Below are 27,215 nucleotides of genomic sequence, written 5' to 3' on the forward strand. Positions count from 1 at the left end.
CCAAGATCTGTAAAGAACTTTTCAAACTCAACACCCAAAATACAAATAGTCAAGTCAAAAAATGGGCAGAAGACATGAACAGACACTTCTCCAAAGAAGACATACAAATGGCTAACAGACACATGAAAAAATGTTCATCATCATTAGCCATCAGGGAAATTCAAATCAAAACCACATTGAGATACCACCTTAAACCAGTTAGAATGGCAAAAATTGACAGGGCAAGAAACAAATGTTGGAGAGGTTGTGGAGAAAGGGGAACCCTCTTACCCTGTTGGTGGGAATGCAATTTGGTACAACCACTGTGGAAAACTGTGGAAGTGCCTCAAAAAATTAAAAATAGAGGTATCCTATGACCCAGCTATTGTATTCCTGGGCATTTACCCCAAAGACACAGATGTAGTAAAAGTAAGGGCTATATGCAACCCAATGTTCATAGCAGCAATGTCCACAATAACCAAACTGTGGAAAAAGCTGAGATGCCCTTCAACAGATGAATGGATAAAGAAGATGGTGTCCATATATACAATGGAATATTACTCAGCCATCAGAAAGGATGAATACCCAACTTCTGCATCAACATGGATGGGACTGGAGGAGATTATGCTAAGTGAAAGAAGTTAAGCAGAGATAGTCAATTATCATATGGTTTCACTTATCTGTGGAACATAAGGAATAGCATGGAGGACATTAGGAGAAGGAAGGGAAAAATGAAAGTGGGGGGGAATCGGAGGGAGAGATGAACCATGAGAGACTATGGACTCTGAGAAACAAACTGAGGGTTTTAGAGGGGAGGGGGTGGGAGATGGGTTAGCCCTGTGATGGGTATTAAGGAGGGCATATACTGCATGGAGTACTGGGTGTTATACGCAAACAATGAATGATGGATCACTACATCAAAAACTAATGATGTAGTGTATGGTGACTAATATAACATAATAAAATAAAATAAAAAAGAATCTTTGGAAACTAGCAGGGGGATGGCTGATATATTCAAAGTGCTACTAGAAAAAAGAAAAAAAGAAAGAGAAAGAAAGAAAGAAAGAAAGAAAGAAAGAAAGAAAGAAAGAAAGAAAGAAAGAAAAAAGAAAGAAAGAAAAAAGAAAGAAAGAAAGAAAGAAAGAGGAAACAAACAGAAAAACAACTGTCACACAAGAATCCTATATTTGGCAAATTGTTCTTTAAATGTAAGGGAGAAATTAAATAATTCCCAAATAAGCAAGAGTTAGGGAATTCATTATTACTATAGCAGCCCTGCAAGAAATGGTCAACGGAGTCTGGCAAGGTGATTTGAAAGGGCAGTTATTATAAAGTTATTATAATTATATATGTTATATAATTATAAAGTATATTATAATTATAAAGTTATGTGAAAAAATAAAGATCTCAATAAAGGTAAATATATGTGTATTTTTCAAAGCTAAAATTATTGTAACAATTATAACTCTAATTTTTATTTTCTACCAGATAAGAGACTAAGAGATTAAAAAAATAATAATTAGTCTCAAAGCTAGTATTGTTGTAACCTTTGTAACTCCACTTTTTTTCTTTCTTTGCAGCATTACTTTTTAAAAATTTTATTATGTTATGTTAATCACCATACATTACACCATTAGTTTTTGATGTAGTGTTTTATGATTCATTGTTTGCATATAATGTTTTTATGTAACATAAGAGAGTAACATCTGATAGTAACTTGCAAGGACCATACCTCTGTATAATCTTTTTCTAGCAAGCAGGCATTTTTGTCCCTTGATAGAAATGAATGGATCATTTCTGTATGGTTACAAGCCATACTAAAAGACAAAAAGCACAATTTGAAGAAATAGAACAAGTTGAAGATCAGATAGATAGGGCAGATATGTTGGAATTATCAGACTAGAGGTCTAAAAGAACCATGGTTAGTGTACTAGGGGAAAGTAGACGACATAAAAGAACAGATGGGTAATGCAAGCAGAGAGCTAAAAACTTAAAAAAATATTTAAAATGCCAGAAATTAAAAGTGCTATCGAAGAAATGAATTCTTTTGATGGGCTCATGTGTATACAATCAAAGAAATAATCAGTGAACTTGAGGACATGTCATTAGAAAATTCCAAAACTGAAATGTAAAGAGCAAAAAATAATAAAAAAGTCATAACAGAATATCAAAGAAGTGTGGGACAACTAAAAAAGATATAACATGTATGTCATGGGAATAGCAGAAGGAGAAAAAAGAAAGGACAGAAAAATATTTGAAGCAGAATTTCCCAAAATTAATGATAGACACAAAACCTCAAATCGAGGAACTTCAGAGAATACCAAGCAAGGTAAATATTTCAAAAATCCACGTAGAAATAACATATTCAAACTGTGGAAAATAAAAAAATGAAGAAAAAATCTTGAAGCTAGAAAAAAACTCTTATCTATAGAAGAGCAAGGGAGAGAATTACATTGGCCTTCTCTTCAGAAATCATGAAAGCAAGAGGAAAATGGAATGAAATATTTAAAATGTTGAAGGAAAAACAAATACCCATCTTGAATGTGTATCCACTAAAATCATTATTCAAAAGAGAAGGAGAAATTAAACTTTCTCAAAGAAACAAACTTTCAGAAACCTTTCACAAGTATACCTGCTTTGCAAGAAATGCTTCAGAAAGGACTGATATAGATTAGAAACTAAAAAAAAGAGTAAAAGAGAATGAATAAAGGAAGGTAAAATATTTTTTTATTTTTCTTATTCTTAATTGATTTAAGAAATAACAACTTGATTAAAATAATGGCAACATTGTATTTGGTGATTATAGCTTATAGGTAAGAGAAATTAATTACAGAAATATAAGGCACGAGAGGGAGGTACTGGGAATACCCTGTTATAAAGTACTTATACCACCCATAAAAATTTCTAAATATAGTTGATTTACTGAGAGAAAAATAAAAACTGAATTCTATAAAATGCTAAATTCAAAACAGAAAAAGAATGGAAGACAAAATATAAATGAAAAACAAAGCCAACAAATAGAAAACTGCAACACAGAAGGTACATATTAATCTAATTACATCAATAATTACTTTAAAAACCAAAAGTCAAAATACACTATTATTAAAAGAGATTTTCAGAGTGGATAAATAAACAAGAATTTTGTCTACCAAGAACCCACTTTAAATATAAAGCCACAGCTAGACTAAAAGTAAGGGAATGGAGAAAGATTTACCATGGTAAAACTAATCAAAAGAAAGAAAATTTTCAGAGCTAAAGAGGGCCTTACATAATGAAAAAGAAGATATAACAATCTTTAATGTGTATGCAACTAAGAACAAGGTGTCGAGTTTGTGAAGCAAAACCTGATAGAACTGTAAGGAGTAAAAGATAAATTCACTCCTTTAGTTGGAGACGTTAGCACATCTCTATAACTGACAGATCCTGCAGGCAGAAAATTCGTAAATATATAATTGACTGGAACAGTATCTAACTGACATTTAGAGAATACTCTACCCAAACAAGAAAATACACATTATTCTTGAGCTCACAGAGACCATTCACCAAGGTAAACCTCATGCTTGGCCATAAAACCTACCTTTACAAATTTAAAAGGATGGCTATCACACAAAGTATGCTTTCATACCAAGAAGGAATGATGGAATTAAACTAGAAATCAATAAGAGAAATATTGCTGGAAAACTCCAAAATATGTCGTGACTAAGCAACACACTTATAAATAATATATTAGTCAAAGAAGTGTCAAAAGAAATTAAAAAAAACTAAATCAAAATGTAAATACAACTTACGAAAATTTGTGAGATGCAGTGAAACCAGTGCTTTGGAAATGTATAGCATTTAGTGCATGCATTAGAAAAGATCTAAAATCAATAATCTATCCTGTGCTTTGGAAACTAGAAAAAGGAAGAGAAAATTAAATCTAATAAAGATTAGAGTGGAAATAATTTAAAACTAAAAATTAATAGAGGATATTAAAACCAAAAGCTCATTCATTAAAAAAAATCAATAAAACTGATTAGTCTCTAACCAGGTAAATTCAAGAAAAAAGAAAAAAATCCAAATTATTGATATCATAAATGAAAAAAGTACCACCATTATTGATCCATGAACAAAGAAAAGATAATGTAGGGGGAGGAGTTAAGATGGTGAAGTAGGGGACCCTAATTTTGTCTTGTCCCTGGAATTCAGCTAGTTATCAAATCATTCTGAACACCAGCAAAATCAATCGAAATTTGAGAAAATAATTGCTGCAATTCTACAAATAGAAAAATGACCACTTTTTGGAAGGTAGAAAGTGGGAAGATGTGAATCTGGGGCAATATACTGGAAGATAAACATTGGAGGAGAGGGAACTTGCTTAAGGAGGCTGCCAGAAAGTAGTATAAGCAGCAGAGCACAAAAAATGAAATCTTCACAAGTCTGCTACAGTTGGGAACAGCCCTGGCTTAAAGATGCTCAGGTGGTGAAGTGGAGCAGAATCCCAGGTTGGACAGTGTGGTCTCAGCATCCCTGGGGTCACAAAAAGAATGGGAGTGCCTGAGTGTGGCAGAGTTCTGAAACATCAGAGAGGGGAAGCTGGCTGAAAACAGTGAGTCTAGGCACAGGCTTTCTACTTCGTGTTGTGATAAACCTCTTACTGCTGCAAGGTCCCACGACCACTCTCTGGGCAGGCCCCCAGCAAAAGGCAGAAGCTTGACAAAACCCCACTCCCTCCCCCAGGAGGAATAGCTAAGTCCATACCACAGGAGTCTGTAAAGTTTGGAGACTTGAAATGGGGTAGCATCCCTGTGATAAAAACGCTTGGTCACAGGCTGAGTGAACACAGAGTTCTGGTGGAAACCAGGGAGACAAGAGTGTTTGACTGCTTTTCTATGAGGGCTCACTAAAGAGTGGGAACATGAACTTTCAGCTCCAGGCCTAGAGATTGGGGCACCACCATTTTCATCCCCCCATTGGTTCTGAAAGACTTCAGGGAGCAAACCAGCACCACATAGTACAATCTGGAGCCACTTACACTGAGCCTGGGCCCTGACAAGGGGGGTGCAATTCCACCAGGGTAAAGACACCTGAGAACCAGTCCAATAGGCCCCTCCTCCTGAGGACCAGCAGGAACAACCAGCTAACACCAATTTTACAGATCATATAGAACTGCAAAATGTCAGCTCCTGGGGAAAAGAGTATATAGCATTCATGGTTTTGTCATGATTCTTTAGTCTTTCAGTTTTATTTTTTTCAGGTATTTTTTATTTCATCAATTCTACTTTTATTTCTTTCTTAATTTTTATTTTTATATATACTATATATATTATGGTTTCCTTTTATTGTATTTTATTTTATTTTTGTATATATATATAAGTTTTTCTTTCTTTCCTATTTTGGAATCTAGTTTCTTTTAACAGACCAAAATACACCCAAGATCTAGTGTGTTGTTTTGTTCTGTTTTACTTCTTGTTCATTTTTTTTCTTATTTTGTATTTTTTCTGTTTTCTTCAGGTTTGTTTTGTTTGTATTTTTCTGGTTTGTTGTTATTTTTGTCTTATCTCTCTTTCATCTATTCTTTTCTGAACAGGATGATGAGACAGACAAACTCACCCCAAAAGAAAGAACAGGAGGCAGTACTCACTACCAGGGAGTTAACCAATATGGACATACATAAGATGTCAGAACTAGAATCAAAACACAATTATAAAGATACCAGCTGGGCTTGAAAAAAGCATAGAAGACAGTAGAGAATCCCTTACTATAGAAATAAAAGAAGTAAAATCTAATCAGACCAAAACTAAAAATGCTATTACTGAGATGCAGTCAACAATGGAGGCTTTAACTGCTAGGATAAACAAGACAGAAGACAAAGTCAGTATATTAATGACAAAATGATGGGCAATAAGGAAACTGCAAGCAGAGAAAAACAACTACTAGTTTGTAAAGGGAGACTTCAAGAAATCAATGATACCATAACACAAAATAATATTTGAATAATAGGGGTCTCAGAAGAAGAAGAGAGAGACAGAAGGGCAGAAGGTTTATTTGAACAAATTATAGCTGAGAACTTCCCTATTCTGGGGAAGGAAACGGGCATTCAAATCCAGAAGCCACAGAAAACCCCCCTTCAAAATCAATAAAAATAAGTCAACACCCTGACACATAATAGTGAAACTTGCAAATTTCAGAGATAAAGAGAAAATCCTGAAAGTAGCACAGGACAAGTCCTTAACCTACAAGGGTAGAAACATAAGACTGGTAGCAGACATGTCCAAAGAGACCTGGCAGGCCAGAAAGGACTGGCATAATATATTTAATGTGCTAAATGGGAAAAATATGCAAACAAGAATACTTTATTCAACAAGGCCCTCATTGAGAATAGGAGAGATAGAATCTCCAGGACAAACAAAACTAAGGGAAATTGTGAACCAGCCCTGCAAGAAATATTGAAGGGGATCCTTTGAGGAAAGAGAGAGCCCCAAACTAACAAAGACCAGAAAGGTACAGAGACAATCTAAAGAAACATCTTTATAAGTAATACAATGGCACTAAATTCATATCTTTCAATAATTATTCTGAATGTAAATGGACTAAATGCTCCAATCAAAAGACACAGAGTATCAGATTGGATAAAAAAACAAGACCCATCTATATACTATCTATAAGAGATTCATTGTAGATCCAAAGACACCTCCAGATTGAAAGTGAAGGGGTGGAGAACAATTTTTCATGTTAATGGACATGAAAATAATGCTGAAGTGGGAATCCTTATATCAGACAAAGTAGATTTTAAACCAAAGAATATAATAAGAGATGTAGAAGGACACTATGTCATAATTAAAAGGTCTATCCAATGAGAAGATCTAACAATTGTAAATATTTATGTCCCTAACTTGGGAGCAGCCAATCATATGAAGCAATTAATAACAAAACAAAGGAAACACATTTATAATAACAAAATAATAGTAGGGGACTTTAACACCTAACTCACAGCAATGGACAGATCATCTAAGCAGAAGATCAACAAGACTTTGAATGACACACTGGGCCAGATGGACTTAACATATATTTTAGCATTTCATCCTAAAGCAACATAATACACATTCTTCTCAAGTGCACATGGAACATTCTCTGCAATGGATCACATACTGGGTCACAAATCAGTTCTCAACCGGTATCAAAAGATTGAGATTATTCCATGCATATTTTAGGACCACATTGTTTTAAAACTTGAACTCAATCACAAGAGAAAATTTGGAAGGAACACAAATACATGGAGATTACAGAGCATCCTACTAAAGAATGAGTGGGTCAACCAGGAAATTAAAGAATAATAAAAAAAACATGGAAACAAATGAAAATGAAAACACAAATATTCAAAACCACTGGGATGCAGTGAAGGTGGTTCTAAGAGGGAAGTATGTAGCAATATAAGCCTTTCTCAAGAAACAAGAAATGTCTCAAAAACACAACTTAATCCTACACCTAAAGGAGCTGGAGAAAGAACTGAAAATAAAGCCTAAACCCAGAAGGAGAAGAGAATTAATAAAAATTAGAGCAGAAATCAATGAAATAGAAAGCAAAATAACAATAGAACAAATCAACGAAACTAGGAGCTTCTTCTTTGAAAGAATTAATACGCTCCATAAAACCCTGGCCAGACTTATCAAAAAGAAAGGAGAAAGGACCCAAATAAATAAAATCTTAAGTGAAAGAGGAAAGATCACAACCAACACCAAATAAATACAAACAACTATAAGAGAATTTTATGAGCAATTATATGCCACCAAATTAGGCAATCTGAAAAGAATGGATGCATTCCTAGAAACATATAAGCTACCAAAACTGAAAAAGAAAGAAATAGAAAACCTGAACAGACCCATGGCCAGCATAGAAATTGAAGCAGTAATCAAAAACCTCCCAACAAACCACAATCCAGGACCAGTTGGCCCCCAGCAGAATTCTACCAAACGTTTAAAGAATTAATACCTATTCTTCTGAAGCTGTTTCCAATAAATAAATAAATAAATAAAAATGGAAGGAAAACTTCCAAATTCATCCTATGTGGCCAACATTTCCTTGATCCCAAAACCAGACAAAGACCCCACCACAAAGGAAAATTACAGACAAATATCCCTGATGAACATGGATGCAAAAATTCTCACCAAGACACCAGCTAATAGGATTCAACAATACATTAAAAGGATTATTCACCATGACCAAGTGGGATTTCTTCCTGGGCTGCAATCGTGGTTCAACATCCAGAAATCAATCAGTGTGATACACCACATTAATAAAAGAAAGGACAAGAACTATATGATCCTCTCAATTAATGCAGAAAAACCATTTGACAAAATACAGCATCCTTTCTTGATAAAAACTCTCTGCCATGTAGGGATAGAGGGAACATACCTCAATATCATAAAAGCCATATGTGAAAAACCCACAGAGCTTTTCCTTTAAGTCAGGAACATAACTGGGATGTCCACTCTCAGGGCTGCTGTTCAACATAGTACTGTAAGTCCTAGTTACAGCAATCAGAGAACAAAAAGAAATAAAAGGCATCCAAATTGACAAAGTCACATCAAAATTTCACTCTTTGCAGATATTATACTCTATATAGAAAACTCAAAAAGCTCCACCCCAAAATTTCTAGAACTCATACAGGAATTCAGGAAAGTGGCAGAATATAAAATCAACGCACAGAAGTCAGTTGCATTTCTATACACTAACAATGAGACAGAAGAAAGAGAAATTAAGGAATTGATCCCATTTACAATTGCATTAAAAACCATGAGATATCTAGGAATAAACCTAACCAAAGAGATAAAGGATCTGTTCCCTGAAAACTATAGAACTTTTATGAAAGAAATTGAGGAAGACACAAAGAAATGGAAAAACATCCATGCTCATGCACTGGAAGAATAAATATTGTTCAAATGTCTATGCTACCCAATGCAATCTATACATTCAAGGCAATCCCTATCAAAATACCATCATTTTTCACAGAGCTGGAACAAACAATTCTAAAATTTGTATGGAACCAAAAAAGACCCTGAATAGCCAGAGGAATGTTGAAAAAGAAAACCAAAGCTATTGACATGACAATTTTGGACATCAAACTGTATTATAAAGCTGTAATCATCAAGACAGCTGGCATAAAACAGACACATAGAGCAATGGAAGAGAATAAGAGAACTCAGAAATGGACCCTCAATTCTATGAACAACTAATCTTCGAAAAAGCAGGAAAGAATGTCCAATGGAAAAAAGACAGTGTCTTCAACAAATGGCGTTGGGAAAATTGGACAGCCACATGCAGAAGAATGAAACTGGACCACTTTCTTGCACCACACACAAAAATAAACTCAAAATGGATGAAAGATCTAAATGTGAGACAGGAATCCATCAAAATCCTAGAGGAGAACACGAGCAGCAACCTCTTTGACCTTGGCCACAGCAACTTCATGCGAGACACGTCTTCAAAGGAAGGGAAACAAAAGCAAAAATGAACCATTTGGACTTCATTAAGATAAAAAGCTTTTGCACAGCAAAGGAAACAGTTGACAAAACTAAAAGGCAATCTACAGAGTGGGAGAAGATATTTGCAAATGTCTTATCAGATAAAAGGCTAGTATACAAAACCTATAAAGAACTTATCGAACTCAATACCCAAAAAACGATAATGCAGTCAAGAAATGGGCAGAAGACATGAACAGACATTTCTCCAAGGAAGACATACATATGGCCAACAGACACATGAAAAATGTTCAGCAGCACTCAGGATCAGGGAAATACAAACAAATCAAAACCACAACGAGATACCGCCTCATACCAGTCAGAATGGCTAACATTAACAAGTCACAAAACAACAGATTTTGGCTAGGATACAGAGAAAGGGGAACCCTCTTACACAGCAGTGGGAATGCAAGCTGGTATAGGTGCTCTGGAAGACAGTATGGAGGTTCCTCAAAAGTTAAAAATGGAGATACCTTGCGACCCAGAAATTGCATTACTAGATATATACCCCAAAGATACAAATGTGTTGATATGAAGAGGCACTTGCACCCCAATGTTTATAGCAGCAATGTCCACAATAGCCAAAATATGGAAAGAGCCGAGATGGATATATTACTCAGCCAGTGAAAAGAATGAAATCTTGCCATTTGCAATGATATGGATGGAACTAGAGTGTTTTATGCTAGGTGAAACAAATCAGTCAGAGAAAGCCAAATACCACATAATTTCACTCATATGTGGAATTCGAGAAACAAAACAGATGAACATAGGGGAAGGGAAAGAAAAAATAAAACAAGATGCAATCAGAGAGTGAGATAAACCATAGGAGACTCTTAACTATAGGAATCAAACTGAAGGTTACTGGAGGGGAGGTGGGTGGGGGTATAGGGTAACTGGGTAATGGGCATTAAGGAGAGCACTTGAAGTCATGAGAGCACTTGGTGTTATATGCAACTGATGAATCACTAAACTTTACCTCTGAAACTAATAATACACTATATGTTAATTAAATTGATTTTAATTAAAAATAAAAAAGATAGTAAAGTAATATCCTAAAAATTCTATGTGTATAAATTGGTAACCTAGGTGAAATGAACCAATTCATTGAAAGACACAATTTATAAAAGGTCACACAAGAAGAAGTAGTGTGCATAGGTCTATATCTGTTAAATAAAATAAATCAATATTTAATAACCTTCCAAAATAGCACATAGCTCAGATGTGTTCTCTGGTGAATTTGATCAAACATTTAAGAAAGGGATTATGTCAGTTCTTTACAATCTCTCCCAGAAAATAGGAGCAGAAGGATCACTTCCAAACTCATTGTGAGGTCAGCATTATCCCAATACCAAAACCAGACAAAGCCATTACAAGAAAGTAGAACTATAGACAATATCACTAGTAAGTATAAGTGCATAAATCCTCAAAAATATTAGCAAATCAAATTAGTTAATATATAAAAGAATAATATATCTGAATAAAGTGGATTTTATTCTTGGTATACAAGTTGAGGTTATTATTTGAAGATCAATTACTGTAATCTATCACAACAATAGGCTAAAGAAGAAAAGTCATACGATTATATCAATAGATTCAGAAAAAAAGGGCTTGACCAAACACACACCATTTATGATTAAAAACTCACCAAATCAGGCATAGAGGGGTAAATTCCTCAATATGAGGAAGAACATCTACATAAAAATGTACAAATAACATCATAATAATGAAAAGCAGAAAACCTATGGAAAACCAATAGGTACAAGAAAAGATGCTCAGCATCACTGACCTACAAGGAAATGCAAATCAAAACCACAATTATATACTACCTCACACATGGTAGAATGGCTATTATCAAAAAGATATGAAATAACAAGTGTTGGTCAGGAGGAGAAGAAAAGGGAACCATTGTGCACTGTTGGTGGGGATGTAAACTGGTGTAGCCATTGTGGAAAACAGCATGGCAGTTCCTCAAAAAATAAAAAATAGAGCAACCATAGGATCCAGTACTTCCAGTTCTGGGTATTCATCCAAAGAAACCAAGTCACTAACTTGAAAAGATGTTTACTGCAGCATTTTTTATAATAGTCAAGATACAGGGGCACCTGGGTGGCTCAGTCATTAAGTGTCTGCCTTTGGCTCAGGTCATGATCCCAGAGTCCTGGGATCGAGCCCCACATCAGGCTCCCTGCTTGGTGGGAAGCCTGTTTCTCCCACTCCCACTCCCCCTGCTTGTGTTCCTGCTCTCTCTCTGTCAAATAAATAAATAAAATCTTTAAAAAAAAGATACAGAAACAACCTAAGTGTCCATCTATGAATGAACTGATAAAAAAAAATGTGGTATGTATACACATAGACACAATGGAATATTATTCAGCCATAAAAATAATGAAATCTTGTCACTTGTGGCAACACGGATGGACCTTAAGGGCATTATACTAAGTAAAATAAGTCAGACAGAGAAAGTTAAATTTTGTGTGATCCATTTTATAGATAGAATTTTTTAAAACAAGCATATAAGTATAGAGGATAGATTGGTAGGTGCCACAGGTGAAGGGTTGGGGGACGATGGTGAAATAGGTGGAGGTTTTCAAAGATAGAAACTTCCAGTTATAAAATAAATAAATCATAAGGATGTAATATAAGTATGGTGAATATAGTTAATAATATGGTATTGAATATTTGAAAGTTGCCAGGAAAGCAGATCTTAAAATTCCTCAGCACAAGAAAAAAAATTGTAAGTATGTATGATGATGGATGCTAACTAGAATTATTGTGGTGATCACTTTGCAATACATACAAATATTAAATCATTATATTGTACATCTTGAACAAATATGCTGTTATTTGTCAATTATACTTCAAAAGAAAAGGAAAAGGCAGAGAACAATTGAAGTTAAGAATTCATAAGAGAATCAAGGGAAACCTAGGGAAAAAATAAAAAAGTAAATGAAAGAGTAAAAAAATAGACAAGTTGAGGAAGAAAAGAAAAAAGAACAAGTGGAAAGAAGAGAGTAAGCCATGAGGTTCAGAGAAAAAGAAACTTATTTTGTGAGCTTTCACTTGTGTGTTGGTCATGGAAGGTCACAGACGAGAGGCTCCAACATAAATAATGTGAAAGAAAATTGTGAAGAAGAGGAAAGAGGAGTGTGAGAAGGGTTCCCTGGGTTTATGAATACATCCCCTTGTTGTTTTCCAGGAAGTAAATGTTTTTATTATTATTTTTTATTTAGACATGCTTATTTGAATATGACTTTTTCTAAAGTTTGAATCTATTTTTAAATATGCAGATAAGAAATTGCTCTACCTTATTTAGAAATTCACAAATTAATATGTTCTACTACATTGAAAGAATATAAAAAAAATAGTGAGAAGCTAGAAGCTTTTTTGCTAAGATCAGGAGCAAGGCAAGGATATTTACTTTTACTACTTTTTCTCTTTTCAATGTTATACTGGAAGTTCTAGCTAATGCAATAAGAACAGGAAATAAAAGATATAAAATTTGGAAAGAAAGAAAGAAATAAAATATTTTGTTCTTGGATGACATGATTGTATAAATAATCCCAAAGTATCAACAAAAGAACTATAAGAACCAATAAGTGATTATGTAAGGCAGCATAATGAAAGGTTAATATATAAAAGTAAATTACTTACTTACATATAACAATAGACAACTGGAATTTGAAATTAAAAACAATAACATTTACATTAACACCAAAAAAATAATTGGTTATAAATTTATAAGACCTGTATTAGGAGAACTGCAAAGTCTAATGTAACAAACTCAAAGATCTATTTAAATGGAAAGATATTCCATGTACATGAATATGAGGATTCAATATTGTCAAGATGTTAGTTATTCCCCACTTGATCTATACATTCAATACAATCCCAATCAAAATTCCATTTGCTTATTTTGTGGATACTGATGATCTGATTTGGCCAACTTATGTTTACATGGAAAGGCAAAAGACACAGAATAGCCAACATAATACTGAAGAACAAAGCAGGATCACTTTGACTACCTGATGTGTATACTTATTTTAAAGCTAAAATAATCAAAACAATTGAGTATTGGCAAAGGAATAGATAAACAGATTGATATAATGAAATAGAGAAATCAGAATTAAATCCACATAAATATAGTCAACTGGTCTTTGATAATGGAGCAAAGGCAGACAGTTCAATGGAGAAAGGATCATTCTTTAAAAAATGGTGATGGAAATTTACATGCAAAAAATTAGACTTATGCTTTTCATAAAAATTAGCTCAATGGATCATAGACCTAAATGTAATACAAAACTATAAAACTTGTAGAAGATAACACTGGAGAAAATCTTGGTGACCTTGGGTTTGGAGATAGCTTTTAATATATAACATCAAAAGCATGTTGCATGAAAGAAAAACATGGAATTGAATATTGAAACCTTTGTCTTTAACAATAGGGACCAGATTCAGGAATGCCCACCACTTGCAGTCAATCAATAACTAAAATTTTCAATATAATCTGTTGCTTTTTTCTTAACTTCTTGATATATTTAGATCATTAATAAAATGATAAATTCCTAGGGAGTCTAATTTAAAGAAGAGTATATACCCTAAAGAGTTGGAAATTTATCTTTTAACAAAAATCTGCACATGGATATTTAAGTAGTTATATTCATAACTGTAAAAACTTGGAAGCAACCAATATGTCTTTCAGTGGTGAATAAATAAATTAACTGTGGTAAATCCAAACAGCAGACATGAAGGAACCTGTATGTTACTAAGTGAAAGAAGCCACTCTGAAATGCTGTATACTGTATGATCCCAACTATATAACATTCTGGAGAAAGCACAACTATGAAGACAGTTAAAAACATAACTGGTTGTTGTAGGTTGAGGGGAGACTTAAAGAGGGGAAGCACAAAAGATTTTTAGGCCAGTGAAATTCTCTTATGGTATTACAATAATGGATATAATTTACATTCATCCAGAACCATAAAAGTACAACACAAAGAATGAACCCTAATGTAAATTATCAATAGTTGTGGTGATTATGATATGTCAGTGTATGTTCATCAGTTGTAGCAAGTGTACACCTTTGATGCAGGATGTTGATATTGGGGCAGGGTATGCATGTGTCAGGGAAAGAGATATATGAGAACATTCTGTATTTTTTCCTCAAGTTTTCTGTGAACCTAAAACTGCTCTAAAAAAAAGTCTTATTAATAAAAAAAGTGTATCAGAAATGAAAAAAGAACCACACTACAATGACTGTCAATATTTCATAATAAGATTTCTTAAACAACTACATGCTCATAAAATTTAACTAAAATTGCAAATTATAGAGTTATAAGTCAACTCTATCAACTGTAAATAATAGAGTTGTCTGTTGAGATGTCATTGGAAAGTAAACAGAGTTTCTCCTAGATTCAGTTAGATTTTACTTGACATTTTCATTTTAATTTTGAAATTAATAAGCATAGAGAAAATCATAAAATAAATGCAGTTTAATCTTATTTACTTATTTTATGTATGTCATATTTCATAGTGAAAAATTTTATTTAAAAATCCAAAAACCTAAGTAAAATAAAAATCTAAATGGTAGTAGGTGAAGAAAACAAATTTATAATCTATAACTTTGAGATTTAATAAAAATCATTTGGACTGAAGACCTAAAACAGATAATTAAAGAAAGGAAAACAAAAGATCAGGCCAATAATTTTAACTATAGAAAGTAAAAAACAAAACATGAAAATGTAGTTATCTTCTTTGTTAACAGCCTCTAGAAAATTAAAGACAATGCAAGAGGCATTTTATATATTCTAAATCCAACCAATTTAAAAATTATAAAATTGAATACTGATAAATATGGTAAATCTGGAATAATTCTTATAGTGTTGACTGCATCTTACACTGATTTTCTTTTAGGAAAAATAATTTTGAAAGGACCAAAACTATAAATTTTAAGATGCAAAAATTAAATATAAAAGTAACAGCAAATTTGTGTTAGCAGATTAAGATAGATAAGCAGTTAGGAAGAAATAAAAATTTTTGCATAAGGATATATTTCTTATTAGGAACCTCTTCATAGGAACAATCAGAAAATTCACTAACATGTCAATAGGTTTTTTAGGTATATTCTCTATAAAATATTATATAGCCATAAATTTTAATTATTAAGAAAATGAGGGAGTACAAAATATGTTCACAATTACAAGTAAAACATATAGTTATTGGCATAAATGGTTTTTATTTAAACATGTTATTAATTCACAAGTTGTGGATGTTCACAATAAATTCAACACATGTAGTACAATTTATTTAACAGTTTTTGAATTAGCCCCACTGAGGTTTATTTATTTATTTATTTATTTATTTATTTATTTATTTATTTATTATTTTCAATTAGCCAACATATAGTACATCATTAGTTTTTGATGTAGTGTTCAAAAATTCATTAGTTGCATATATCATCCAGTGCTCATCACAACATGTGCCCTTCTTAATACCCATCACCCAGTTACCCCAATCTCCCACCCCCCTTGGTTCTGTAAACTTCAGTTCCCAGAGTCCAGAGTCTCTCATGGTTTGTCTCCCTCTCTGATTTCTTCCCATTCAGTTTTCCCTCCCTTCCCATATGGTCCTCTGCTCTATTCCTTATGTTCCACATATGAGTGAAACCATATGATACTTATCTTTCTCTGCCTGATTTATTTCACTTAGCGTAATCCCCTCCAGTTCCACCCATGTTGATGCAAATGGTAGATATTCATCACCCTACTGATTTTCTTTATATTGATTAGCTATTCCTAGGCAAGTTCAGTTTAAAAGTAACTAGACTCTCAATTCTCCCAAGCAAGATAAACTTTTACTTTGAATTACCCACAAAAATAACATTTAATTTAGAACTACAGAAAGAAAAGTTACTTACCCCATTTCCTCTGCATTTTTTAGCAGCATTACATTTTTTCCCCACCAAATGAACTTCTTTGCAGGTTTTATTTATACAATACTAAAATAAAACAAAGATATTTCATAATCACTCACACATTTGATGTAATATGAGAAAAGAATTATTTGTTATATACACATAAGAGATGCTTAAGTTGAGACATTTTATTCCATATTACTATGATTCTGGTACAAAGATTCTAGCATTCCAATATAAAATCTAAATAATAATCAATTAAAGAAAAATAACTGAGAGTGTTTGTCTTGACATAGTTTTTGTAATAATGTAATGTAATTTGGGTTTTGATACTTAGAATTTGGAATTGAATTGAAAATCTCAATCAGGGAAATTTTCTGTATTATGTTAATGTTCTGTTATAAATAATTGATTAGATTAATATTAATGATTTGTCCCCTCAAAAATTGGAAATAATTCATTAATTTTATTTGGGTTTCAAATATGTTAGTATTTTGAAAATTATCATGAACCTTTGTTATAATATTGGTAAGAATAATTTATCAAGAGAAATATTTTAACTTCATTTGTATCCATTGTAAAACCCTTGTAATGTCAAAATGGGTAATCCAGTGGTAATCAGTCACCTGGACATGTAACTTTTGCCCCATTTCCCTTTTTATATTTTGTTAACTGGCCTCCTGGCTTACATTCTTTTGTTTTATTTTTAAAAGGAGTATAAGTTACAAGTAATACATTGAAAATACAAAGATAATAAGAATAAAAATTAGCTTTTTGCAATTATTTCCTGAAAATTAACATACACCCAATAAATCATGTTGCATATGCCAGCCTGCATCTGTCTCCTCTTTTCAACATAATATTGGAAATTTTAGCCAAAGAAATTAGGTGATAAAAATAAATAAGAGCCATACAAATCATAGAGAAAGAAGTAAAATTATCTCTGTTTGCAGATGACATAATCATATATAGAAAACCTTAAAGACTCCACACACAAAAAGCTTTTCAGAACTAATTGGTAAATTCAGTAAAGTTGCAGGATAAAATATTAACATACAAAAAAATCAAACTCATTTCTTTACACTAGCAATAAACATTATGAAAAAATTAAGAAACAATTCAATTTATAACAGTATTAACCATTATTAACCAACTAAACTTAACCAAGCAGGTAAGTAATGTGTACACTGAAAACTATAAAGGAATGCTGAAAAAAAAATAAAGAATGTGTAAATATATAGAAAGATACCCTGTGTTCATGGACTGGATGACATAATATTGTTAAGATGCTAATACTATCCAAAGCAATCTACAAATTCAATGCAGTCTCTGTCAAAATTCCAAAGACTCTTTTTCAGAAATAGAAAACCCATCATAAAATGGAATTCAAGGGACTTGAAATAGCCAAAACAGCCTTAAAAAAGAACAAAGTGGGAGAAATCACACTTCTTGATATCATAACTTTCTACAAAGCTACATCAATGAAAACAGTGTGGTGTTGGCATAAATTCAGAAATATTGATGAATGGCATGTATTAGACAGCCAAGAAATAAATCTTTGCATATATGGTCAAATATAGTAGACAGCCAAGAAATAAATCCTTGCATATATGGTAAAATGATTTTGCTGCCGAGACCATTCAGTGGCAAAGGACAATGTTTTCAACAAATGATCCTGGAAAATTGGATATACACATGAAAAAGAATGAAATTAGATCCTTATCTTATACCATATAAAAAATTAACTCAAAAGGATTCAAGACCTAAAGAGCTAAATGATAAAACTTTTAGACGACATACGGAAAAGCTTTACAACATTAATTTGGAAATGCTTTTTGGATATGATATCCAAATGACAGGGAACAAAAGAGAAAACAGATACATTGGACTTCATAAAAATTAAAAGGACTTTTGTGAGTCAAAGAACACTATCAAGAGACTGAAAAGGCAATCCACAGAATGGGAGAAAATATTAACAAAACATGATCTGGTAAGGGATTGGTATCCAAAGTATATATAGGATTCCTTAAACTCAGTCATAACAAAAACCAATACCAAATTACAAATGGGCAGAAGACATAAATAGACATTTCTCCAAAGAAGATATAGGGATAGCCAATAAGCTTGTGAAAAAAGTTCTACATCACTAGTTATTCAAAAAATGAAAGTTAAAAACACAATAAAATATCACTTCATACCTATTAGGATGGTATGAAGTGATCCAAACAAAAACAAAACAAAACAGAAAGTAAGTGTTAGTAAAGAATTAGACAAATTGTAACCCTTGTGAATTACTAGTGGGAATATAAAATGGTGCAACCACTGTGAAAAACAGAACGGCCATTTCTCAAAAAAACAAAACAAAACATAGAATTAGAATATGATCCAGCAAATCCATGTTTAGGTATATACCCAAAGAATTAAAAGACAAGGACTTGAAAAGATGTTTGTACACCAAATGCTGTTCATATCAGCATTATTCACAATCTCCAAAAGGTAGAAACAACCTAAATGTCCAATGATGGATAAATCAATTAAAAAATGTGGTATATAAAAATGATAGAATATTATTCAACCTTTAAAAGAATGAAATTCTGAGTTTGGAAAGATAGCAGAGTAGAAGGACCCTGAGCTCACCCTGTCCCATAATGTCAACTAAATATGGTCCACATCCAATTCAACAAAATGCGGAGTGATGGGAAGACTGTAAGAACAAACTGCATAACTGAATATAGAGAAGAAGCTGCATCTGAAAGGTCAGGAAAGTCACAAAGGCATAAATAAGCTCCTTGCAGGAGGGAGAGAGCTGAGTATGTAGAAAGGGCAGGGAAACAGGCCCTCACACCAGAGGGATGACTAATTCCCATAATGTTTGGCTTTAAAAACCAGAGGGGCTGATGGGGCACCTGCCTGACTCAATCAGTTGAACACATGACTCTTGACTTCTGGGTTGTAAATTTGAGCCCCATGTCGGGTGTAAAGATGACTTAAAAAATAAAATCTTGAGGCACCAGTGTGGCTCAGTCAGTTAAGCATCTAACTCTTGATTTCAGCTCAGGTCATGATCGCAGAGTTGTGAGATTTATCCCTGAGATAGGTTCTACACTCAGTGCAGATCCTGCTTAAGATTCTCTCTCTCCCTCTCCCCCTGCCCCTCTCCCTGTTCATAAATAAATAAATAAATAAATAAATAAATAAATAAATAAAATCTTTAAAAAATAAAATACAATCTTAATAAAAAAGAGGGGTTGAATTCTGTGAGTTTATAACACCAGTGGTACTTGAAGCCTGGAGGTTTAAAAATCTGCTGCTTCAGCACTGGCCACCCAAGGAAGGTGAGTGATAGCTGGGTCACTGCCCTTAAAGAGACAGCAGCCCACAGAGAAGCAACATAAAAATGACAGTTAACACAACTCTGGGGGAAAAGAGGAGGTAGATCTATTCATACTGATTTCATAGTGTCTTGGGTGAATTCTCTGAAAATGAGGGAGCTGAAAGACACCATTTTCCTCCCTAGCCCCACAGCATAAGCACAGAGCCACCTGCAAGAGGAAGGAATTCACAGACACTTGCTACCTAACCCTCTTCCAGTGAGCTATGCCCATGAGTTCTCCTAAGGACTAGCCCACTCCAAACCTGCTAGGCTTGGCCCTGGCCTCAGGGCGAATTTTGTCAAAGCTATGCATCTGCCCCAAGTAGCCATCAGGTGCATAGCTGCCACAGCAGAACATGCACATCTACTGCACCACATGCAACCATTTGCCTCCAGCTACCATTGCACACCTTGCCCAACCAGCCACCTTTGTGCACTGTGCCCATTCGTGTGGCCCCAGTTGCGGTACCACATCATGCAAAGCCACCAGGTACACAGCAGTCACCCCACTTGGCCAAGCCACCACACTCTGCTCAGCCCCAGGCCCCAGCCACCCAGTCACACTGGGCCCAGCCACACCCAGCCATTCTTGGGCACCATGCCCAGCCTTGCTCACCCAGCTGCCCTTACAAACAAATCCCAGGCCCGCAGTGCTTTCGGGGATCTGGCATAAGACTAGTGGCCTGTGCAAATTTTCCTAACATTGCACCTCACTCCCAATTTCCCTGGCAGACATGCCCCCTTAAAGCTGGACTGCCTGGGTCCTGCTAACATCACAGAGAGCAAGGATAGCCCAAAATAGGCAGATAGTCAGTGAAGATTACAGCACTGAAAGGAAAAGTGACTCAGACACAACAGCAAGGCATAAACAACACATATAGGATAATCTCCTGAATTGTTAGATTCTGGTGAACAGGAGACACTGTACTGCAGGGCACTCCAGGACTGATTCTTCATAGTATCACTACTTTCAAGAGCAGAAGATACAGTTGACTTTCTTAACACATGGAAACAGAAACAGAGAGGAAGACAAAATGAGGAGACAGGAAAATTTATACCAAAAGAAAGAACAGGACAAGGCTACAGCCAGAGAGCTAATTGAGACAGATATAAGTAACATGCCTGACAGAGAATTTAAAGCAATGATCATAAAAATGCTCACCAGACTTGAGAAAAGAGTGGAAGACATGAGTGAGACACTGAACACAGAAATAAGGAATAACAGAGCAGAGATAGGGGCACATTAAACAAAATGACAAGCAGGCTTGATTAAATGAACAGCAGAATGGAAGGAGTAGAGGAAAGAACAAGTAACCTAAAAGAAATAGTAATGGAAAGTAACCAAACTAAACAAAAGACAGGAAAAAGAATTATGCAAAACAAGAAAGACTTAAGGAAATCAGTGACTCCATCAAATGTAATAACATTCATATTATAGGAGTCCCAGAAGAAGAGAGAGAAAAGAGGCAGAAAATTCATTTGAAGAAATAATAGCTGAAAACTTTCCCTAATCTGGAGAAGGAAACAGATATCTAGATCCAGGAGGCACACAGAACCCCCACCAGAATCAACAAAAGCAGACCCACACTAAGACATATTGTAATTAAACTTACAAAATATAGTGATAAAGAAAAAAATTAAAAGCAGCAAGACAAAAGAAGTCAGTAGCTTATAAGAAAAACCCATAAGGCTAGCAGGAGATTTTTCAACAGAAATTCTGAAAGTCAGAAGAGAGTGACATGATATATTCAAAGTGCTGAGGGAAAAATCTGCAAATAAGAATACTCTATCCAGCTGTGCTATCATTCAAATAGGAGAGATGAAGAGTTTCCCAGACAAACAAAAACTGAAGGAAGTCATGGCCACTATACCAACTCTGCAAGAAATGTTAAAGGAGACACTTTGAGGGGAAAGGAGAAACCAAAAGCGATGGTATAGAGGTAGGAAACACAAAAGCAGTAAAAATGAAAAATTTTGTAAAGAATTAGTGAAGGAACTCACACACACACACACACACACAAAGGATATAAATATAATAACATATACTTAAGACATAGAGAGGTGAGGAGAAAAGAATGGGTTCAAACTTAAACAATGATCAACTTAATATAGACTGCTATAGGCAGAAGTTATATATAAACCTAAAAGTAACCATATAGCAAAAACCACTAATAAATATGCAAAAAATAAAGAGAAAGAAATCAAGATATATCACTAAAGAAAATCAGCAAAGCATGAAAGACAAGAAAAGAGAAAATTTTTAGAAACAACCAAGTAATAAAATGGCAATAAACATATTTATCAAAAGTTATTTTGAATGTAAATGGACTATATGCTCCAATCAAAAGATATAGGGTGACAATGTATAAAAAAAATACCCATCTATATGCTGCCCACAAGAGACATATTTTAGACCTAAAAACAAATGCGGATTGAAAGTGAGAGGATGGAGAAACATCTATCATGCAAATGGATATCAAAAGAGAGCTGGAGTAGCAATGTTTATATAGGAAAAAGTAAATTTTATTTTATTTATTTTTTAAGATTTTTTATGTATTTATTTGGCAGAGAGAACACAAGCAGGGGTAGTGGCAAGTAGAGGGAGAAGCAGACTCCTGGCAGAGCAGAGATCCTGATGTGGGGCTTGATCCCAGGACCCTGGGATCATGATCCAAGCTGAAGGCAGATGCCCAACCGACTGAGCTACCCAGGCACCCCAGAAAAAAGTAGATTTTAAAATAAAAACTTTAACAGGAGACAAAGAAAGACATCATATAATAATAAAAGGGACAATCCAACAAGAAGATATAATAATGGAAAATATTTATTCACCCAACATAGGAGCACCCAAATACATAAAACGGTTAATAACAAACATAAAGGAACTAATTGGCAATAATACAACAGTAATAGGGGACTTTCACACAGCACTTACACTGATGGACAGATCATGCAAACAGAAATACAAGGAAAGAGTGGCTTTGAATGACACACTGGACTAGATGGATTTAACAGATATATTCAGAACATTCCATCCTAAAACAGCAGAGTACACATTCTTTTCAAGTATACATGGAACATTCTCTAGAATAAATCACATTAGCCAACAAAACAAACTTCAACAAATTCAAGAAGATCAAAGTCATACCATGCATCTTTTCTGACCACAAACTATGAAACTGGAAATCAACCAAAGAAAAAAAAATCTGGAAAGACCACATATACACTGAGGTGAAATAACATGCTACTAAACAGTGATTGAGTCAACCAGGAAATAAAAGAAGAAATAAAAAAGTACATGAAAGCAAATGAAAATGAAAACACACATTCCAAAACCCTGGGATGCACAAAAAATGGTTCAAAAAGGAGGTTTACAGCAATACAGGCCTACCTCAAGAAGCAAAAAATATCTCAAAAAGCTTGAGCTTACACCTAAAGGAGCTAGAAAAAGAACAATAAGTGAAACAAAAATCCAGCAGGAGAAGAGAAATAATAAAGATTAGAGCAGAAATCAATGGTACAGAAATTTAAAAACAAACAAACAATAGAACAGGTCAATAAAACCAGGAGCTCTTTCTTTGAAAAACAATCAATAAAATTGATAAGCTTTTAGCCAGAATTATCAAGAAAAAAAGAGAAAGGACACAAGTAAATAAAGTCACAAATGAGAGAGGAGAAATAATAATCAATACCAAAGAAATACAAACAATTGTAAGAGAGTATTATGAAAAACTATATGCCAACAAATTGGACAACCTAGAAGAAATGGATATATTCCTAGAAACATATAAATAATCAAAACTGAAACAGGAAGAAAAAGAAAATTTGAACAGGCCAATAACCAGCAAAGAAATTGAGTCAGTAATTTTGAAAAACCCAACAAACAAAAGTCCAGGACAAGATAGATGGCTTTACAGGCAAATTCTACCAAACAGTTAAAGAAGAGTTAATACTTATTCTTCTCAAACTATTCCAAAAAATAGAAAAGAAAGAAAAACTTCCAAATTCACTCTATGAGGCCAGCATTGCCCAGATGCCAAAATGAGATAAAGACACCACTAAAAAAGAGAGGTACAGGCCAATATCCCTGATGAACACAGGTGCAAAAATTCTCAACAAAATATTAGCAAACCAAATTCAACAATACATTAAAAAAATCATTCACCACAATCAAGTGCATTTTATTCCTGGGTCACAGGAGTGTTTCAATATTTGCATATCAATAAATGTGATAATATCTCACCAATAAGAAGAAGGATAAAAAAACATATGATCTTCTCAATAGATGCAGAAAAAGCATTTGACAAAGTACATTATCCAATTATGATAAAAACCCTCAACAAAATAGGTTTGGAGGAAATATACCTCATAATAATAAAGGTCATACATGAAAAACCCACAACTAACATCATCCTTAATAGGGAAAAATTGAGAGCTTTTCCCCTAAGGTCAGGCACAAGACAAGGATGCCCACTCTCACCACTGTTATTCAACATAGTACTGGAAGTCCTAGACAGAGCAGTTAGACAACAACAAATTAAAATAAAATAAAATAATAAAATAAAAGTCATCCAAATTGGCAAGGAAGAAGTAAAACTTCCACTATTTGCAGATCACATGATACTGTATAGAAAACCTGAATGATTCTACCAAAAAACTGCTAGAACTGATATACAAATTCAGTAAAGTTGCAGGATATAAAAACAATGTACCAAAATATGTTGCATATCATCTATCTATCTTTCTATCTATCATCTATCTATTATATATATACGAAGCAACATAAAGAAAAATTAAGGAATTGATCCCATGTACACTTGCACCAAAAATAGTAAGATACCTAAGGGTATCTTAAGGTGATACCTAAGGGTATCAAAGAGGTGAAAGACCTATACTCTGAAAACTATAAAACACTGATGAAAGAAATTGAAGATGACACAAAAAAGTGTAGACATTCCATGTTCATGGTTTGAAAAACAAATATTGTTAAAATGTTTATATTACCCAAAGTAATCTACACATTTAATGCAATCCCTATCAAAATACCAACAGTATTTTTCACAGAGCTAGATCAATCCTAAAATTTATATGGAACCACAAAAGACCCTGAATAGTCAAAGCAATCTTGAAAAAGAAAAGCAAACCGGGAGGCATCACAATTCCAGACTTCAAGATATATTACAAACTATAGTAATCAAAACAGTATGGTACTGGCACAAAAATAGACACATAGATCAATGGAACAGCAGAGAAAATCCAGAAAGAAATCCACAATTATATGGTCAATCAGTTTTTGACAAAGCATGACAAAGCAGGAAAGAATATCCAATGGGAAAAAGACAGTTTCTTAAATAAGTGGTGTTGGGAAAACTGGACAGCAACATTCAAAAAAATGAAACTGGACCACTTTCTTACACCACACACCAAAATAAATTCAAAGTGAAACCCATAAAAATCCTAGAAGAGAACACAACCAGTAACTTCTTTAACATTAGCCATAGCAACTTCTTTCTAGATATGTCTCCTGAGGCAAGGGAAACAAAAGCAAAAAATAAACTATTGGTACTACATCAAAATTAAAAGCTTCTGCACAGCAAAGAGAATGATCAACAAAACTACAAGGCAGCCCACAGAAAGGGAGAAGATATTTGCAAATGACATATCCAAAAAAGGGTTAGTATCCAAAATATATAAGGAACTGATATAACTCAACACCCAAAAAAGAAATAATCCAATTTAAAAATGGGCAGAAGACATGAACAGAGATTTCTCCATAGAAAACACACAGATGGTCAACAAAAATCAATAACACAAGAAACAACAGGTGTTGTTTAGGATGTGGAGAAAAGAAATTACTCATGTAGTGTTGGTGGGAATGTAAACTGGTACAGCCACTGTAGAAAACAATAGGGAGGTTCCTTAAAAAGTTGCTTCATTTCTATCATGGTTTTCAAAATTCTTCTAGCACCCACACACTTCCTGTTTCTACAGTCACGCCTACATTTTAGTTATTTGATACAACTGCACCATATTTGTAGGTGCCCAAATCTCTATAACTTATATATATTGCTGTATAACATATTACCCAATGAATTAATAGCACTAAACACCACACATATATCATATCAGAGTTTCTGCAGGTCAGGAATCCAAATATATATTAGCTGGGTTCTCCAGTCTCTGACAAAGCTATTATCAAGGTATCATCTGGGATTGCTGTCTCATATGAAAGTCTGACTTGGAAGTATTCTCTTCATAGCTTGCTCATGTGGTTTTTGGCAGAATTCAGTTTCTTACAGGCTGTTAAATTGAGAGTCTCCCTGCCTCATTGGCCACAATTGCTTTTCCATGTGGGATTCTCCATCATGGTAGCTTGTTTCAGCAAAGCAAGCAATCTGAGAAGGCAAGAGAGAGAGTGCATGCAAAACAGAAGTCACTCTTTTTTAACCTAATCTTGTAAATGAAATCCTATAATGTTTGCCATAATCCATTTGTTAGAAACAAGCCACTATATCCAGCCCAAATACAAAGGAAGGAAATTACAAAAGGGAGTGAATACCAGGAAGCGGGATCATTGGAAACATTTTAGAAGCTGTCTACCACAACAAGCAGTTTCCCCAAGGAATAGGATTGCTGGCCCCAGGTATAACAATTAGCTAGGACTTCTGTAAGATGGTAGCATATGAATATCCTGAAACCACAACCTTTTGTGGAGACACCAACTCTACAGCTACATATGGATCATACCTCTGAAAAAGATTTGAAAACTAGGTAAACTGTTTCTCCATAACAAAGGATACAAAGACCATATCAAAATGGGTAGGAAGGCAGAAATATCATCTCACCAAAAACTGCCATGCCATGGCATCCCACAACAGGGATGGATCTCACCAGTCTAGTGTTTCTCCTGGAGCAGCAAGGGGTTGGTGCTCCCACAATAGTCATCTCAACCCTAAGGATCTGTGCTGGAAACACAAACCCCCAAAATGTATGGCTTAGAAAACCAAAGAGACTGATGCCCAAGGGACCCAAGTGCTATACAAACCTGAGATTCCCCTTTTAAAGAGCTTACATATGGTCTCATTCAGCTAAAATCCAGCAAAACCAACCAAACAAAACAAACACAAAATCCCCTAGCAGTTTGAAAAGCATTATGAATATATATATATGTGAAGGAGATTCATTTGCTAATTCAAAAGTCTCTGGTGGAGGAGATTTCCTTGGAGTCAGGGGCACGGGCAGATACCATTTTTGCACTCTGCTCCTATCCTGTTAGCACAGGGAGGAAGTTCAGATACAGCCCATTCCCTCCACCTTGCCAAGACAAGAAAAGGTCAGCATTTAAGTACTATCCTACTGCCTTACCGAAGTTTGGTTGTGCAGGCAGTTGTAGCACTCTCCCTCTATCTGGCTTGGGAAAGTTAACATGAACATTCTCATGCTCACTAGATAA

At 34.2% G+C, this 27,215-nt stretch overlaps 1 protein-coding gene across 5 annotated transcripts in view; it reads right to left on the bottom strand.

The window, feature by feature from the left end:
* LOC112834857 (disintegrin and metalloproteinase domain-containing protein 18-like) overlaps positions 1 to 27,215 on the bottom strand; it is a 192,441-nt gene that overhangs the window by 32,305 nt on the left and 132,921 nt on the right. For all 5 annotated transcript variants that reach the window (XR_012381180.1, XM_025886326.2, XM_073902519.1 and 2 more), the window contains one exon: positions 16,393 to 16,473. Coding sequence is in view for 4 of the 5 variants with exons in the window: in XM_025886326.2 (XP_025742111.1) it covers positions 16,393 to 16,473 (81 nt within the window). In the remaining variant the exon portion in view is untranslated. The remainder of the gene's footprint in view (positions 1 to 16,392; positions 16,474 to 27,215) is intronic.

This window comes from Callorhinus ursinus, unplaced genomic scaffold (assembly GCF_003265705.2).
Source record: "Callorhinus ursinus isolate GAN/ISIS: 27379988/994484 unplaced genomic scaffold, GSC_fseal_2.0 scaffold17, whole genome shotgun sequence".
In the NCBI taxonomy this organism is placed as follows: domain Eukaryota; kingdom Metazoa; phylum Chordata; class Mammalia; order Carnivora; family Otariidae; genus Callorhinus; species Callorhinus ursinus.